Source organism: Microcaecilia unicolor, chromosome 9 (genome assembly GCF_901765095.1).
Source record: "Microcaecilia unicolor chromosome 9, aMicUni1.1, whole genome shotgun sequence".
Classification (NCBI taxonomy): Eukaryota; Metazoa; Chordata; class Amphibia; order Gymnophiona; family Siphonopidae; genus Microcaecilia; species Microcaecilia unicolor.
The window spans coordinates 217,445,459-217,460,967 of record NC_044039.1 but is presented as its reverse complement, the minus strand read 5'-3'; the positions used below and the strand labels follow the sequence as shown (position 1 = coordinate 217,460,967).

The following is a 15,509-nucleotide window of genomic DNA, read 5'->3' as shown; positions in this document are numbered from 1 at the left end:
CACTTTTTTTTCTCTCTCTGGTCCTTTACCGCTCTGCAGCCTTTCCCTCCCTCTCCCCATCCCACCCCACCCATATCCAACAATTCACCCTCTCTTTCCCCTTGCAGCATCTCTCCATTCCTCCACCCCACCTAGCACTACCCTGTCTCACTCCCTTACCCCAACAGTGCTCCTATCTCTCCCTCTCTCCTTGACCTCTCAAGCCACCTGCCAGCATGCTGCACCTTTTTCCTCTCTCCCCCCAGCCACCCGCTGACTGACATGCTGCAGCTGCACCTTTTCGCCATCATCGTTGTTCTCTCCCACCTCCAAACACCCGCCGGCGTGCCGCACGCCCTACCTCTCCTTCCATCCCCACCGGACATCTGCAACGGAGCCGCCGCACGCTGCCGCTACACAACTGCTTCCTTCCAGCCGGCCTCACCTTTTCCGATACTCTTCTTTCTGAAGAGGCGGGGCCAGCGCAGAGGAAGCAGTCATAGCAGCGTGCGGATGGTCCTGGTGCCGAGCGACTCAGCGAAGCTAACACCACTGACGGGGATGACCGATGACAGGGGAGGGAGCAAGCCGGCTGGGAGGGAACAAAACCTGCGACGCGACGGGGGTGGCTGGGAGGGAAAGCTGAACTCGCGCTTTTTCGTTGGCTGAGTTGTACCATTGCTGGGTGGGCCCAGGCCCATCCAGGCCCACCCGTGGCTATGCCCCTGGTGGGCCTCACTCAATACTGACTGTAACCAAGGAGGGGTTGCATTTGTCTTTAAAGTACAATGATACTCTCATGCTCTGGCAGAAAGAAAGCATCCCTGGCCCAGTAGATACACGTGGCTCTTTAATACTCACACTGTGCTTTGGGGGCTGAGCTTTCTTCAGGAATGGTTGCAACACCACTGCAAAGTTGTTCTTCTTGTCATACCTGCCCGAGCTAATCAGCTCCTCTAGCTTTATCTGCAAAGAGGTCCGAGAACAAAAATAAAGATTTGCCCCGATGTTTGTGAAGGTCAGATTATTGTTGAGTTTTGGTAAGCAGAGGCTGGTGGTGGAATGAGTGAAGGCATGGCTTATTTTTCCTTTTTCTTGTGGATCTTGTAGGTTTCCTTATCATTTGGCGTTAGTCCTACCTGAAACATGGCATTTTGGTCCAGCAGCTCCTTCAACTCAGCAGAACCATCTGTTGGGCTGACTAAACAGGAACAAAATTGCCTGCAACGAGATTAAGAGTTGTGTACCGTTCCAAGCTAAGGATTTTTATTTATTTATTTGTTACATTTGTATCCCACATTTCCCCACCTATTTGCAGGCTCAATGTGGCTTACATAGTACCGTAGAGGCGATCGCCAATAGCGGTTTGAACAAATACAAAGTGAGGTTGTGGTAAAGTTAATTCTCCACAAACAGAAACTGGGTGGAAAAGAACCAGTTTCAAGTGATCAGTCACCACTTCAAGGTTAGATGCTCCAAAAGAAACCTTGAAGTGGTGACTGATCACTTGATACTGGTTCCTTTCCACCCAATTTCTATTTGTGTTCCGTTTCTGTGGAAAGTATGAACCCCACCTGGTTGTCTGAAAGTTAATTCTCCACCAGGTGCCCACCTCCTTCACTACTACACCTTTCCTACATCGGGCCCCTGCTACACATCTTTCCGTTACTTTTTCTGTAATATAAATTTTTATTAGGATCTTAATCAAATATTCCAAAAAGAAAATAGCAGTTTTGTGGGCGTTTTGAAGAGATGAAAGGTTATACAGGCTGTAGGGTAGCAAACTGACTGCCACTTGGTCCAACAGCAGTATCCCAAAAGACTCAGGCTCAACCTTCTTGTCTGGTGGTGTCTACTACTACTACTTAACATTTCTAGAGCGCTACTAGGGTTACGCAGCACTGTACAGTTTAACAAAAAGGACAGTCCCTGCTCAAAAGACCTTACAATCTAATGGGCGAAATGTCGAGTTGGAGCAGTCTAGATTTCCTGAATAGAGGTATGGTGGTTAGGTGCCGAAGGCGACATTGAAGAGATGGGCTTTTAGCAAGGCTTTGAAGATGGGCAGGGAGGGGGCCTGGCGTATGGGCTCAGGGAGTTTATTCCAGGCATGGGGTGAGGCGAGGCAGAACGGGCGGAAATTCAGGGAAGTAATGTGTCATGGCCCATTAGAACAAAGCTGTGTTCAGTGCCATTGCCCTTTAGCTAACAAGAAGGGTTACAATAATAGGAAAATGCAGAGAGGATTACTTTTGAAACTGACAGCCGGGTGATCCATCATCAATCTTCCGGAGACCTTCCATCCAGAATACATGTACCACATTGACGATAGCTCTCGGCAGCTAAAACAGAAAAATAATACATTCACTGCATTACTCTATAACACCTTTAGACCACCTTAAATAAATGATATTTGCTCTGCAATAGAAGGATATTTTTCTGCAGTCCTATTTAATTTAATATGTTATGTACATTCCACTTCTAATAGTAAGTTTTGGAGTAGGTTACAAAACAACTCTGAAACCTCTATTCTTATTCTAGCAAAAATTTAAAGAGGGCCTTTACTTACCATACGGCTCAGTGATGGACATTAACGTACAGGCCACAAGTCAAAAGATTTGTATAGATAATTTTAGAAGCTCTGCCGACAAATCTTAGATTTTATAAGTTTTTCCTTTCCCACCTCCCCCTCCTCCCGGATCACATAGATTTTGTTCTTCCAATTTGTTGACCAAGCAACATTTATCCAGTTAAAAAGGGCTACAATTTGTGCCTTTTGAGGGCCTGGTTCAGCCTAGCCAGACATCAGCACTATTTACCTAAAGGTAATTGGATAATCTGGGTCGCTGGCAATGGGTTACTTTAAAGTTATGAAGCTATCTTGGGTTTGGGGCACTCATTGAATGTAAAATGCCAGCACTGTGTCGGTCTGTCCCAGAGCCGGTGGTGGGAGGCGGGGCTGGTGGTTGGGAGGCGGGGATAGTGCTGGGCAGACTTATATGGTCTGTGCCAGAGCTGGTGGTTGGGAGTCGGGGCTGGTGGTTGGGAGGCGGGGATAGTGCTGGGCAGACTTATACAGTCTGTGCCAGAGCTGGTGGTGGGAGGCAGGGATAGTGCTGGGCAGACTTATACGATCTGTGCCAGAGCCGGTGGTGGGAGGCGGGGATAGTGCTGGGCAGACTTATACGGTCTGTGCCAGAGCCGGTGGTGGGAGGCAGGGATAGTGCTGGGCAGACTTATACAGTCTGTGCCAGACCTGGTGGTGGGAGGCGGGGATAGTGCTGGGCAGACTTATACGGTCTGTGCCAGAGCCGGTGGTGGGAGGCGGGGATAGTGCTGGGCAGACTTATACGGTCTGTGCCAGAGCCGGTGGTGGGAGGCGGGGATAGTGCTGGGCAGACTTATACGGTCTGTGCCAGAGCCGGTGGTGGGAGGCGGGGATAGTGCTGGGCAGACTTATACGGTCTGTGCCAGACCTGGTGGTGGGAGGCAGGGATAGTGCTGGGCAGACTTAAACGGTCTGTGCCAGAGCCGGTGGTGGGAGGCGGGGATAGTGCTGGGCAGACTTATACGGTCTGTGCCAGACCTGGTGGTGGGAGGCAGGGATAGTGCTGGGCAGACTTATACGGTCTGTGCCAGAGCCGGTGGTTGGGAGGCGGGGATAGTGCTGGGCAGACTTATATGGTCTGTGCCAGAGCTGGTGGTGGGAGGCGGGAATAGTGCTGGGCAGACTTATACGATCTGTGCCAGAGCCGGTGGTGGGAGGCGGGGATAGTGCTGGGCAGACTTATACGGTCTGTGCCAGAGCCGGTGGTGGGAGGCGGGGATAGTGCTGGGCAGACTTATACAGTCTGTGCCAGACCTGGTGGTGGGAGGCAGGGATAGTGCTGGGCAGACTTATACGGTCTGTGCCAGAGCCGGTGGTGGGAGGCGGGGATAGTGCTGGGCAGACTTATACGGTCTGTGCCAGAGCCGGTGGTGGGAGGCGGGGATAGTGCTGGGCAGACTTATACGGTCTGTGCCAGACCTGGTGGTGGGAGGCAGGGATAGTGCTGGGCAGACTTATACGGTCTGTGCCAGAGCCGGTGGTTGGGAGGCGGGGATAGTGCTGGGCAGACTTGTACGGTCTGTGCCCTGAAAAAGACAGGTACAAATCACGGTAAGGTATACACAACAAGTAGCAAATATGAGTTATCTTGTTGGGCAGACTGGATGGACCGTGCAGGTCTTTTTCTGCCGTCATCTACTATGTTACTATGTTACAATACTGGACAAACTCCTTCACTGTGTGGGTTGGGCTTAGTTTATTAGGCACTTGATATACTGTTCTTCACAAAATAATCAGAGCAGTGTACACATACAAATTACAAGGAAATGGAAAGGAACTCCAATATCTAAGATAAAGGGACAGCATAATTAGAAAGCTCTCTCTGACTTCCACCATTTTTGGAAGTTGAGGAGTTAATTCCATTACACTCATAGATTAAAACATTGGGAGCAGTTCTAGACTCCTCTCTTTAACAGCTTGATTCATCTTCATATTTTCATTTGAGACTCTGTTATAAACTTTAAATGATTATTACTAAATCAAACAGTTCTTCAGGCTCGGTTTTGGTGCACCTAGACTACTGTAATTCCTTGTTTTTAGAATTACTGTACGCTATGTTAAGTAGAGAGGTGTGGTAGCCGTGTTAGTCCACTCTTAAAGGTTATCAATAGAAATCAAACAAAATAAAACATGGAAAAGAAAATAAGATGATACCTTTTTTATTGGACATAACTTAATACATTTCTTGATTAGCTTTCGAAAGTTGCCCTTCTTCGTCAGATCGGAAATAAGCAAATGTGCTAGCTGACAGTGTATATAAGTGAAAACATTCAAGCATTACTATGACAGTAAAATAGATACCATTGGAGATTCTACATGGAATGTTGCTACTATTGGAGATTCTACATGGAATGTTGCTATTCCACTAGCAACATTCCATGTAGAAGGCTGCGCAGGCTTCTGTTTCTGTGAGTCTGACGTCCTGCACGTACGTGCAGGACGTCAGACTCACAGAAGCAGAAGCCTGCGTGGCCACATTGGTGATCTACAAGGGCCGACTTCTACATGGAATGTTGCTAGTGGAATAGCAACATTCCATGTAGAATCTATAGAAATCAAACAAAATAAAACATGGAAAAGAAAATAAGATGATACCTTTTTTATTGGACATAACTTAATACATTTCTTGATTAGCTTTCGAAGGTTGCCCTTCTTCGTCAGATCGGAAATAAGCAAATGTGCTAGCTGACAGTGTATATAAGTGAAAACATTCAAGCATTACTATGACAGTAAAATAGATACCATTGGAGATTCTACATGGAATGTTGCTACTATTGGAGGTTCTACATGGAATGTTGCTACTATTGGAGGTTCTACATAGAATGTTGCTACTATTGGACATTCTACATGGAATGTTGCTATTCCACTAGCAACATTCCATGTAGAAGCCTGCGCGGCCACATTGGTGATCTATTTCTACATGGAATGTTGCTAGTGGAATAGCAACATTCCATGTAGAATCTATAGAAATCAAACAAAATAAAACATGGAAAAGAAAATAAGATGATACCTTTTTTATTGGACATAACTTAATACATTTCTTGAAAAGCTTTCGAAGGGTGCCCTTCTTCCTCAGATCGGAAATAAGCAAATGTGGTAGCTGATAGCATATATAAGTGAAACATCCAAGCATTTTAATGACAGTCTAGCAGGGTGGGGGTGGGTAGGAGGTATGCATGGGGACATCAAAGCATTTCATTGATAGTCTAACAGGATGGGTGTGGGTAGGTGAGAGGTGGGTGATAAACAGAGAAATACAACTTTATGGTTTATAATGGGCTAGAAAACCCAGATCTTTGTTAAGTCCTGTCTGTTGGGTGTCAAAATATTCAATCATTCTGACTTCAAAGGTCTTACTTTCCTGTATTGTTTTAAAGTTCCCTTTTAGGATTCTTACCATGAAATCACTGGTACAGTGTTCTGGTTTTGTAAAGTGCTGTCCCGAAGGCGTGACATCTTTGTTGGTACTGGCATTTTTCATATGATGTCTATGTAAATTAAATTTCTTCTTTAGCATCTGACTTGTTTCTCCAATATAGCATCCTTCGTTACATTTTTTACACTGAATGATATATACCACATTGGAAGGTGAGCATGTGAAAGATTCCTTCATGTTGAATATTTTTCTTTTGTGAATGACTGCAGGGTCCTGTGAAATGTTTTGGCATAGCTTGCAGCTGGTTATATTACAGGGACATGTGCCCTTCTCTTCCTTTTCAGTCTGTGTTGGGAGTTTACTTCTGATTAGCTTGTGTTTTAAGTTGGGTGGCTGTCGGAAGGCCAGCACTGGTGGGGATGGGAATATCTCTTTCAGTAATTCATCCTCCTGGAGTATAGGTTGTAGATCTCTTATGAATTTCCTCAGTTTTTCCAGCTCTGGATTGTATGTCACTACAAGGGGGATTCTGTCTGTGGCTTTTTTTTTCTTTGTACTGTAGCAGATTTTCCCTGGGTGTTTTGAGGGAGGAGGCAATATTCTTGGAGATTATTTTGGGGTTGTAGCCTTTCTGTTTGAAGGATGCAGTCAAGATTTCAAGGTGTCTGTCTCTATCCCCTGGGTCACAGCAGATACGGTGGTATCTTGTGGCTTGGTTGTAAATAATGGATCTTTTTGTATGTGAAGGATGGAAGCTGGAGTTGTGGAGGTAGCTGCATCTGTCAGTGGGTTTCTTGTATATAGATGTTTGTATACAGCCATCACTGATTGAGACCGTGGTGTCCAAAAAATTGACTTTTTCTGGGGAGTAGTCAATTTTGAATCTGATTGTAGGATGGGATGTATTGAAGGAATAGTAAAATTGTTTCAGAGTTTCTTCCCCCTCCGTTCAAATCATAAAAATGTCATCGATGTACCGGTAGTATTTTAGAGGTTTGGTCTGGTGTGTATTCAGAAATGTCTCTTCCAGCTCAGCCATAAAAAGGTTGGCATATTGGGGTGCTGTCCTGGTGCCCATCACAGGGCCCATTATTTGTAGATAGATATCATTGTTAAAACGGAAGTAGTTGTGAGTTATTAAATGGACTTGGGGAAAATCCACTATTTCTAGGATACGCAGTATAAAATGTTTGGGATCTTGCCAGGTATTTGTGGCCCGGATTGGCCACTGTTGGAAACAGGATGCTGGGCTCAATGGACCTTTGGTCTTTCCCAGTATGGCAACACTTATGTACTTTGGACCAAGCTGTGAAGAGCAGAAGATAAAAATGACCACTCTTCACCGCAGTAGAAAAATGTGTTAACCACACTCTCGTGGCGGGCGGGAAGGCACTCGCGCATACGCAGTGGAACGTGTCCTGCGTGCCACAAAGCTCTTAATAGCTTGTCACGGGATCACGTTACCCATCTTTGATAATATAAGGCCTGCTTGTCCTCTGATAATGTTGCTGAAGAACTGCAGATAGGCCCAGCTACTGCTTTTATCTGGATAATGGTGGCCGTTACCTGGATAAATGCAATTATAACATAGTAACATAGTAGATGACGGCAGAAAAAGACCTGCACGGTCCATCCAGTCTGCCCAACAAGATAAACTCACATGTGCTACTTTTTGTGTATACCCTACTTTGATTTGTACCTGTCCTTTTCAGGGCATAGACCGTGTAAGTCGGCCCAGCACTATCCCCGCCTCCCAACCACCAGTCCCGTCTCCCACCACCGGCGCTGGCACACACCGTATAAGTCTACCCAGCACCATCCCTGCCTCCCGCCACCGGCTCTGCCACCCAATCTCGGCTAAGCTCCTTAGGATCCATTCCTTCTGAGCAGGATTCCTTTGTGTTTATCCCATGCATGTTTGAATTCCGTTACCGTTTTCATTTCCACCATTTGGATAAATGCAATTGAATATCAACCTCGTTTTAATCGACCAGCAACAGGAAGGGTGCATGCAGGGCAGTGCTCCGGGCAGGAAAGAGGGGGCTCTTTCTTGCCCCGAAGAGGTCACTAGACCACCAGGGCAGTAGTAAGGTAAGGGGAGGGGGGTGACGGGGTATGTGACAGGGGGGAGGGGAAAATGTGGCAGGGGGCGGAGCGAGGGCGTGGAAGGGGGTGGGGCGGGGCTTTAAAGGGGGCGGGGCATGCATCTTCCTTTTTGGGGGACAAAATATGGTAACCCTAATCATCACTGAGTCAGTTATCTTCTAGAAAGTAGACATGCCCAGTGGTTTGATATTATTATGTCTCTCAGGGGCCCTTTTACTAAAGCTTAACGCACGCTAAATGCTAAAAGCCCATTTTATACCTATGGGTATCTTAGCATTTAGGGGAAAATTCTATAAATGGAACACAAAACTTGTTACTGAAAATAATTGGCAGTGAAAGGTAAATAATACAAACGTCTGGGCATGTCTGCTTTCTAGCTGACTCAGTGATGGCGTGGGAAGCCAAAGGAAAGAATTCTGCAGGATGAGACACAGTACTGAAGTGTAAAAAAAGCTCTCAAAGATTAGGGTACCCAACAGGCCTGGGGTCATATGATCATTCTGTCTTGCTTTCATTATGAATACTGAAAATTCACAAGCCATTAGACATGGGTCATAAGTAGCCCGACTCAGCTGGTCCCAATATTACAGAGTGTTTGGGCCTGTTGGCGCTAGGCTTCAGAACCAAAAACCCAGTGTCTCACCATACAAATTCCCCAACTGATTTCTTATGACCACCGGCCTGATAAGTACCAAAAACAGCTATAAAGAAAAGAAGTTTCTCAAGTTAATAAAGTTTATTCTTACCCAAGAACATGAAAAATAAGAAATTAGTACCAGAAGATAAAAAGCAGGGTAGTGAGGGAACATATTCCTTAATCTATTGAGACAAACTGAGGAAGATTGTCAGTGATCCCTCTCTGCCTTTCAAGCCAGGCATTTATATAGGGTTTCTCAGCCCAAAGTACAAAGAACAGGTTTTTCCAGGAATACATCATACAGGATATGTCATTTGTTTGTTAGGAGTGGCCTAGTGGTTAGGGTGGTGGACTCTGGTCCTGGGGAACTGAGTTCGATTCCCACTTCAGGCACAGGCAGCTCCTTGTGACTCTGGGCAAATCACTTAACCCTCCATTGCCCCATGTAAGCCGCATTGAGCCTGCCATGAGTGGGAAAGCGCAGGGTACAAATGTAACAAAAATAAAATAGATACTATTGGAGATTCTACATGGAATGTTGCTACTATTGGAGATTCTACACGGAATGTTGATATTCCACTAGCATCATTCCATGTAGAAGCCTGCGCAGCCAAATTGGTGATCTGCAAGGGCCGACTTCTACATGGAATGTTGCTCATCTGCAAGGGTTGACTTCTACATGGAATGTTGCTAGTGGAATAGCAACATTCCATGTAGAATCTCAAATTGTAGCAACAGGGGAGGAGTGGCCTAGTGGTTAGGGTGGTGGACTTTGGTCCTGAGGAACTGAGTTCAATTCCCACTTCAGGCACAGGCAGCTCCTTGTGACTCTGGGCAAGTCACTTAACCCTCCATTGCCCCATGTAAGCTGCATTGAGCCTGCCATGAGTGGGAAAGTGCAGGGTACAAATAAAAAAAAAAGGTACAAAAAAATATTGCATTTCCTTCGGTCTGAGCCGGTGGTGGGAGGCAGGGACAGTGCTGGGCAGACTTATACAGTCTGTGCCCTGAAGAGCATAGGTACAAATCAAAGTAGGGTATACACAAAAAGTAGCACACATGAGTTGTCTTGTTGGGCAGACTGGATGGACCGTGCAGGTCTTTTTCTGCCGTCATCTACTATGTTACTATGTTATATGTTAATAAACACATCCTCAGTAAAAGAATCCTTATCTCACTTCAAAGGGTGAGAACCCAGTTCTCACAGAGTCCCCCACCCTAGCAATATGTCATTCTCCTATCCTATTCCTTCAGGTTACAAGAATCTTCTCTCTCTCCTTCCCTGTCAGTTGCCTTGCCCCCTTCAAATGGTAATTAGTTCTTAACAGATGGAAACCTGCTGCATGGGAAGTAGTCTCTCCAAATGGACTCTTTGAACACAGCTATCAAAAGCAGTGAATTGCATGACTCCTCTTTCAGTTATTTGCAGTGTTGCCAGATGGGTGGTTTTCCCCTCCTTTCCGCGACCCGCTGCGGCTTTTTCACGCCACATGCGGGTTGCGGGATTTTGGGTGACTTTTTTTGCCCCGCTGTGATTTTTTAGCCAGCCGCGGTTTTTTCGCACGGCCGGGGGTTGGCTGGTTTTCCCGCGGCCACGGCCAATAGAAGCCCCACGGAGGCAGGGTTAATGACGTAATTTGTATGCAAATGACCTCATTAATATTTATCAACGATGTCACTCGTATGCAAATTGGCCGCATTAATATTTATTAATGATGTCATTCGTATGCAAATGGCTTTGTGCTTGGGCTGGTTTTGGGCGTGGAAAATTGTTTTCTTCTGGCAACACTGATTACCTGGCCAGCGGAAGGGAGGAAGTGGCCTGCTTACTTGTTTGCTTGTGCTGGGCACCCAATGGCCTCGTTTGTTTCTTTGTAATCCACAGAAGAAAAAAATGTCTCCACCACACTTCGACATCTGTAGATTAAGTTTTCTTCTTTACATTAAACCTGAATGGTCTGGGCCTTCATCATTGCACCCCCACCAACAAGAGCCTCTCACATTTATTGTTCTGCAGTGGATTTTACTCCTCGTGGAGGAGTAGCCTAGTGGTCAGTGCAGTGGACTTTGATCCTGGGGACCTGGGTTCAATTCCCACTGCAGCTCCTTGTGACCTTCGGCAAGTCACTTAACCCTCCATTGCCCCATGGTACAAAATAAGTACCTGAATACAGTGAAACCTCAGTTTTTGTTGACTTCAGTTATCGTCGGTTTCGGTTTTCGTTGATTTTTTCTGTGAAAAATTTGCCTCGGATTTCGTTGGTTGCCTCGGTTTTTGCTGCTAATTTTGCGAAAACAAAGGGCAACCCATGCTTTCTCCTGCTCATTGGATTTGCATTGATTCATATGGAAATAATTGCCTCGGTTTTCGTCTGTTTCGGTTTTCGTTGATTGTTTTTGGGTGAATTATCAACAAAAACCAAGGTATCACTGGTATATGTAAACCACTTTGAATGTAGTTGCAAAAACTTCAGAAAGGCAGTATATCAAGTCCCATTTCCCTGTCCCCCTTTTTGAAGGAATTCACTCTAGGTGGTGTACAGTAAGAATAGATGAAACATGAGCAATAGGCAATTACAGCAGTTACAATATTCAAGTAACAATACAAAATATGGCAAGGTATACGACTTTATTTTTCCTTTAATTGGGTACCTTGGTCTACTATATTCTATAATAACCTATTCCCAAGGATTAACGTATGTATTGACCCGGACCTCCAATGCTGTAATTTGTTTATTTATCAAACTGACCTCAATACCTCCACCCCTGGTCTAACACCAACTGGTGAAACAGAACCTTATATAAAGGATACCAGGGATTCTGTGGGGTTATTTCTTATCATAGGTGATAAATGTGCAAAATTTCTGCTTTTACTTTACCAATAAAAACTACTTTATTTGCATTGGTTGACCTAAATCAACACATACTCTCACATCTTACATAAAAGTATCCTAACCATAATGTATAAACGGAGTACCCTTATCCCAATACCTTCATTTTATATTACTCATGTCTATCCGCACTTAACTGAGTTTGTATCAATCTTCTCCAGCCGGCTGGTGCCTGCTCATGAGCCCGTGAAGTTTGTGGTAGTACTTTCGCCGGTATGTGGGTCACTCCGTTCCTATTTTTCTTTTGTTTAGTCTTTCAATATTGCAACTTAATTTTCGACAAGCACGTCTTGTTTCGCGATATCCATCGCTGCTTCAGGAACTTTTTTTAATACTTTAATTTCTTACTTTCAATTCCGATGTTACAATGCACAAGATGGCCACGGTTTTTTTATATGACGCCCACAGGAACCTCTTCCAATCCCTTTGTTTCTTTTTATTTAAAGGGGCAGCTAGTAGAACGCCTTCCATTCTACATTCTTATTCAATCCTCTGGGCATAGTTGTTTTGAATTGATAAATCAACCGTTGTTCCCGCTGCCAAAGTTGTTGTTTGATGTCCCCCCCTCTCTTACCCTTACTAATCACTTCCAACACAATAAACTGCATTTGTTCAAAGGAATGGCCCTCCTCTGCACAATGTTGTGCCATAGGTGCCTCCGGTTTTTTATGCACTATGCCATGTTTATGTTCTATTATGCGTGTTTTAAATTTTCTTGAAGTGTGTCCTAAACAAATTACAGCATTGGAGGTCCGGGTCAATACATACGTTAATCCTTGGGAATAGGTTATTATAGAATATGGTATACTACTTGCAATGACAACACAATATGTACTAGAACATTATAATTGGTAGAGAAGGGTAAGGCAAAGTTGTAACATATAGATGAGTAAGAAAGTAGGAAGAATTAGAAAGTAAGGTGATTGATTTGAAGAAAGTTGCACGTGAGGTTAGAGAGATGTTTAAATGTTATCTCAGCTAGGGTAGGAGTGGATAAACATGTCCCGCTGCAGTATGTGCAGCCCAAGTCACTCCTTGTGTTTGTGAGTGAGACTAACAAGTTAGTTACTTCCTCCATTAAAGGCTTGATTGAAGAGCCAAGCTTTCACCTGCTTCCTGAAGTACAGATACTACACTTACCTCCTTGTACATCAAGTCCAGAGATACCTTCAAATTATAGGCGTAGTTATCTGCAGAGAACAGTGTCTGTCAAAAACAAAGTCCCAAAATGATCTTTATTAGTTCATATGCATCTATTTGTTTCCAGAAGAGAGATACAGAGCAAAGCTCAATACTTTGTGCCCGATGTTACTACTCTGGGGGCCGACCTGAGCACTCCATAAGGGCAGTTCTATTCTATTTGATGTTATTCTCATCCAGCGGCGTAGCAAGGGCGGGGCGGTGGGGGGTGGTCCACCCCGGGTGCACGCTGCTGGAGGTTGCAGAGAGCAGCCGTGTGTCTGTCGGCTCCGCTAGTTCGCTGCTCCCTCTGCCCCGGAACAGGTTACTTTCTGTTCCAGGGCAGAGGGAACAGAGAGCCAGTGGAGCCGACAGGCACGCGGCTGCTCTCTGCACCCTCCAGCAGCCAAAAATGAACCCGGGGGGGGGGGGGGGGGCTCATTGTGCTGGGGGGGGGGGGGGCTTGATGCACCGGGGAGGGTGTCATGCTGCACCTTGGAGGGGGGGGGGCGGTGGCAATTATCAACGTGGGCTACCTTACCACAAGTCATGCTATTTTACCACAGGGTCTCATTGGCGTAAAATGCAACCCTGTACTAAAACAGAAGGACTTGTGGTAAAACAACCCATCTTAACAATAGTCCACATTGATAACTTCTTCCTAAATAACACAATTTATTTATTGAAATATATGTGAAATAAAAAAAGCCTTTAAAACATTACTGACGGGTTCTAATCTGTATAGGAAGCTCATTCCAAATTTTGCTTGACTTAAAAGATAAAAGAACCGTCTAGAATTTGTTTAGAATTAAATATTCTTGATGGACAGATAACTCAAAGTCAAACATGTTTGAAAATGCGAAGAGCATCTAATTACAGGATGTTATAAACTATGAGGCCCTTTTACTAAGGCACGTAGGTGCCTAACAGCCTTATTTTCGAAAGTGATGGGCGCCCATATTTCGACCCAAATCGGGAGATGGGTGCCGATCTCGCAAAGGCGCCCACATCAGTATAATCAAAAGCCGATTTGGGCGTCTTCAACTGCACTCCGTCGCAGGAACGAACAAAGTTGACGGGGGTGTGTCTGAGGCGTGGTGAAGGCGGGGCTGGGGCGTGTTTATCCGGCGAGGAGAGATGGGCGCCTTCGGCCGATAATCGAAAAAAACAAAAAGGGCAGCAGAAGAGAGAAATTGGGTTGCTTTTGCTGGACCTTTTTTTTTCACGACCCAAGTCCCAAAAAAGTGCCCCAACTGGCCAGATGATCACCGGAGGGAATCGGGGATGACCTCCCCTGACTCCCCCAGTGGTCACTAACCCCCTCCCACCACAAAAAATGAACTTTAAAAACTTTTTTTGACAGCCTGTATGCGAGCCTCAAATGTCATACCCAGCTCCCTGACAGCAGTATGCAGGTCCCTGGAGCAGTTGTTAGTGGGTGCAGTGGACGTCAGGCAGGCGGACCCAGGCCCATCCCCCCCTACCTGTTCCACTTGTGCTGGTTAATGTTGAGCCCTCCAACCCCCCCAAAAACCCATTGTATCCACATGTAGGTGCCCCCTGCACCCCTTAGGGTTATGGTAATGGTGTAGACTTGTTAGCAATGGGTTTTGGGGGGGATTTGGGGGGCTCACCACACAAGGGAGGGGTGCTATGTACCTGGGAGCTATTTTAATTTTTTTTTAATTTGTAAAAGTGCCTCCTAGGGTGCCCAGTTGGTGTCCTGGCATGTGAGGGGGACCAGTGCACTACGAATCCTGGCCCTTCCCACGACCCAATGCCTTGGATTTGCTCATTTGTTCCATTATCGCGGAATATATTTAACCTGGGCTTCCAAGATGGTGTTTTTGAGCAGCATCCATGCCTGATGTAAATTTTTGACCCTCGCGGCCACTCCTTTAAGTTTTTTTTCCACCGTTCTTCTCATTTATCATAGTCTCCTTTTTTAAAGTTAAACGCTAACGTATTTGATTTCCTATGTATACTTACTTCAAAGCTAATATCAAATCCGATCACATTATGATCACTGTTATCAAGTGGCCCCAGCACCATTACCTCCCGCGCCAGATCATGCTCTCCACTAAAGACTAGGTCTAGAATATTTCCTTCTCTCGTCGGCTCCTATACCAGCTGCTCCATAAAGCAGTCCTTGATTTCATCAAGGAATTTTACCTCCCTACCGTGCCCCGATGTTACATTTACCCAGTCAATACTGGGGTAATTGAAATCACCCATTATTATTGTGTTGCCCAGTTTGTTTGCGTCAGAGGCGTAGCCAGGTTTTGATCTAAAAGGGAGCAGACTTTTATAAAACAGGCGCCGGTTGGTGTCAACTAGACAGCAGTGTCTGTGTTGTTCCTCAGGGGCTGTGGCGGGCAATGACTAATACAGGCTGTCTCTGTTGCATCCTGCCTACAAGGAAACAGTAAGTTACATCAGTAGGCAGGACGCAGAAGAGGTCCATGGACTGGCCAGAGCAGGCAACCTGTCTTCTTAACTTCAAATAAAAATATTCAAATCGTGACCATTACCTCAGGAATAGCACACACATTCCTTCCACTGCTAGACACCTTGTTTAAATCAGATGGGCTTTTGTTTGTGTGGCGACTCTACAGGAGGTGAAGAACACTAGTCTTGAGCATTTTTATTTTGGGTGACCTTTGGTGGCCCTTGCCCCAGAGCCTACTTTCAAATAGGGCTAGACACTTTGTGAAATAACACAAATCCCTGCAA

General features: G+C 45.4%; 1 protein-coding gene across 1 annotated transcript in view; it reads right to left on the bottom strand.

Moving 5' to 3' along the window:
* The window catches only part of LOC115477109 (interferon-induced very large GTPase 1-like), a 150,691-nt gene that overhangs the window by 77,512 nt on the left and 57,670 nt on the right, over window positions 1-15,509 (bottom strand). Inside the window, exons 7-10 of the mRNA XM_030213723.1 lie at window positions 12,738-12,803; window positions 2,243-2,321; window positions 1,119-1,180; window positions 841-945 (exon numbers count right to left, since the gene is read on the bottom strand). Of these exons, the coding sequence (XP_030069583.1) occupies window positions 841-945; window positions 1,119-1,180; window positions 2,243-2,321; window positions 12,738-12,803 (312 nt within the window). The remainder of the gene's footprint in view (window positions 1-840; window positions 946-1,118; window positions 1,181-2,242; window positions 2,322-12,737; window positions 12,804-15,509) is intronic.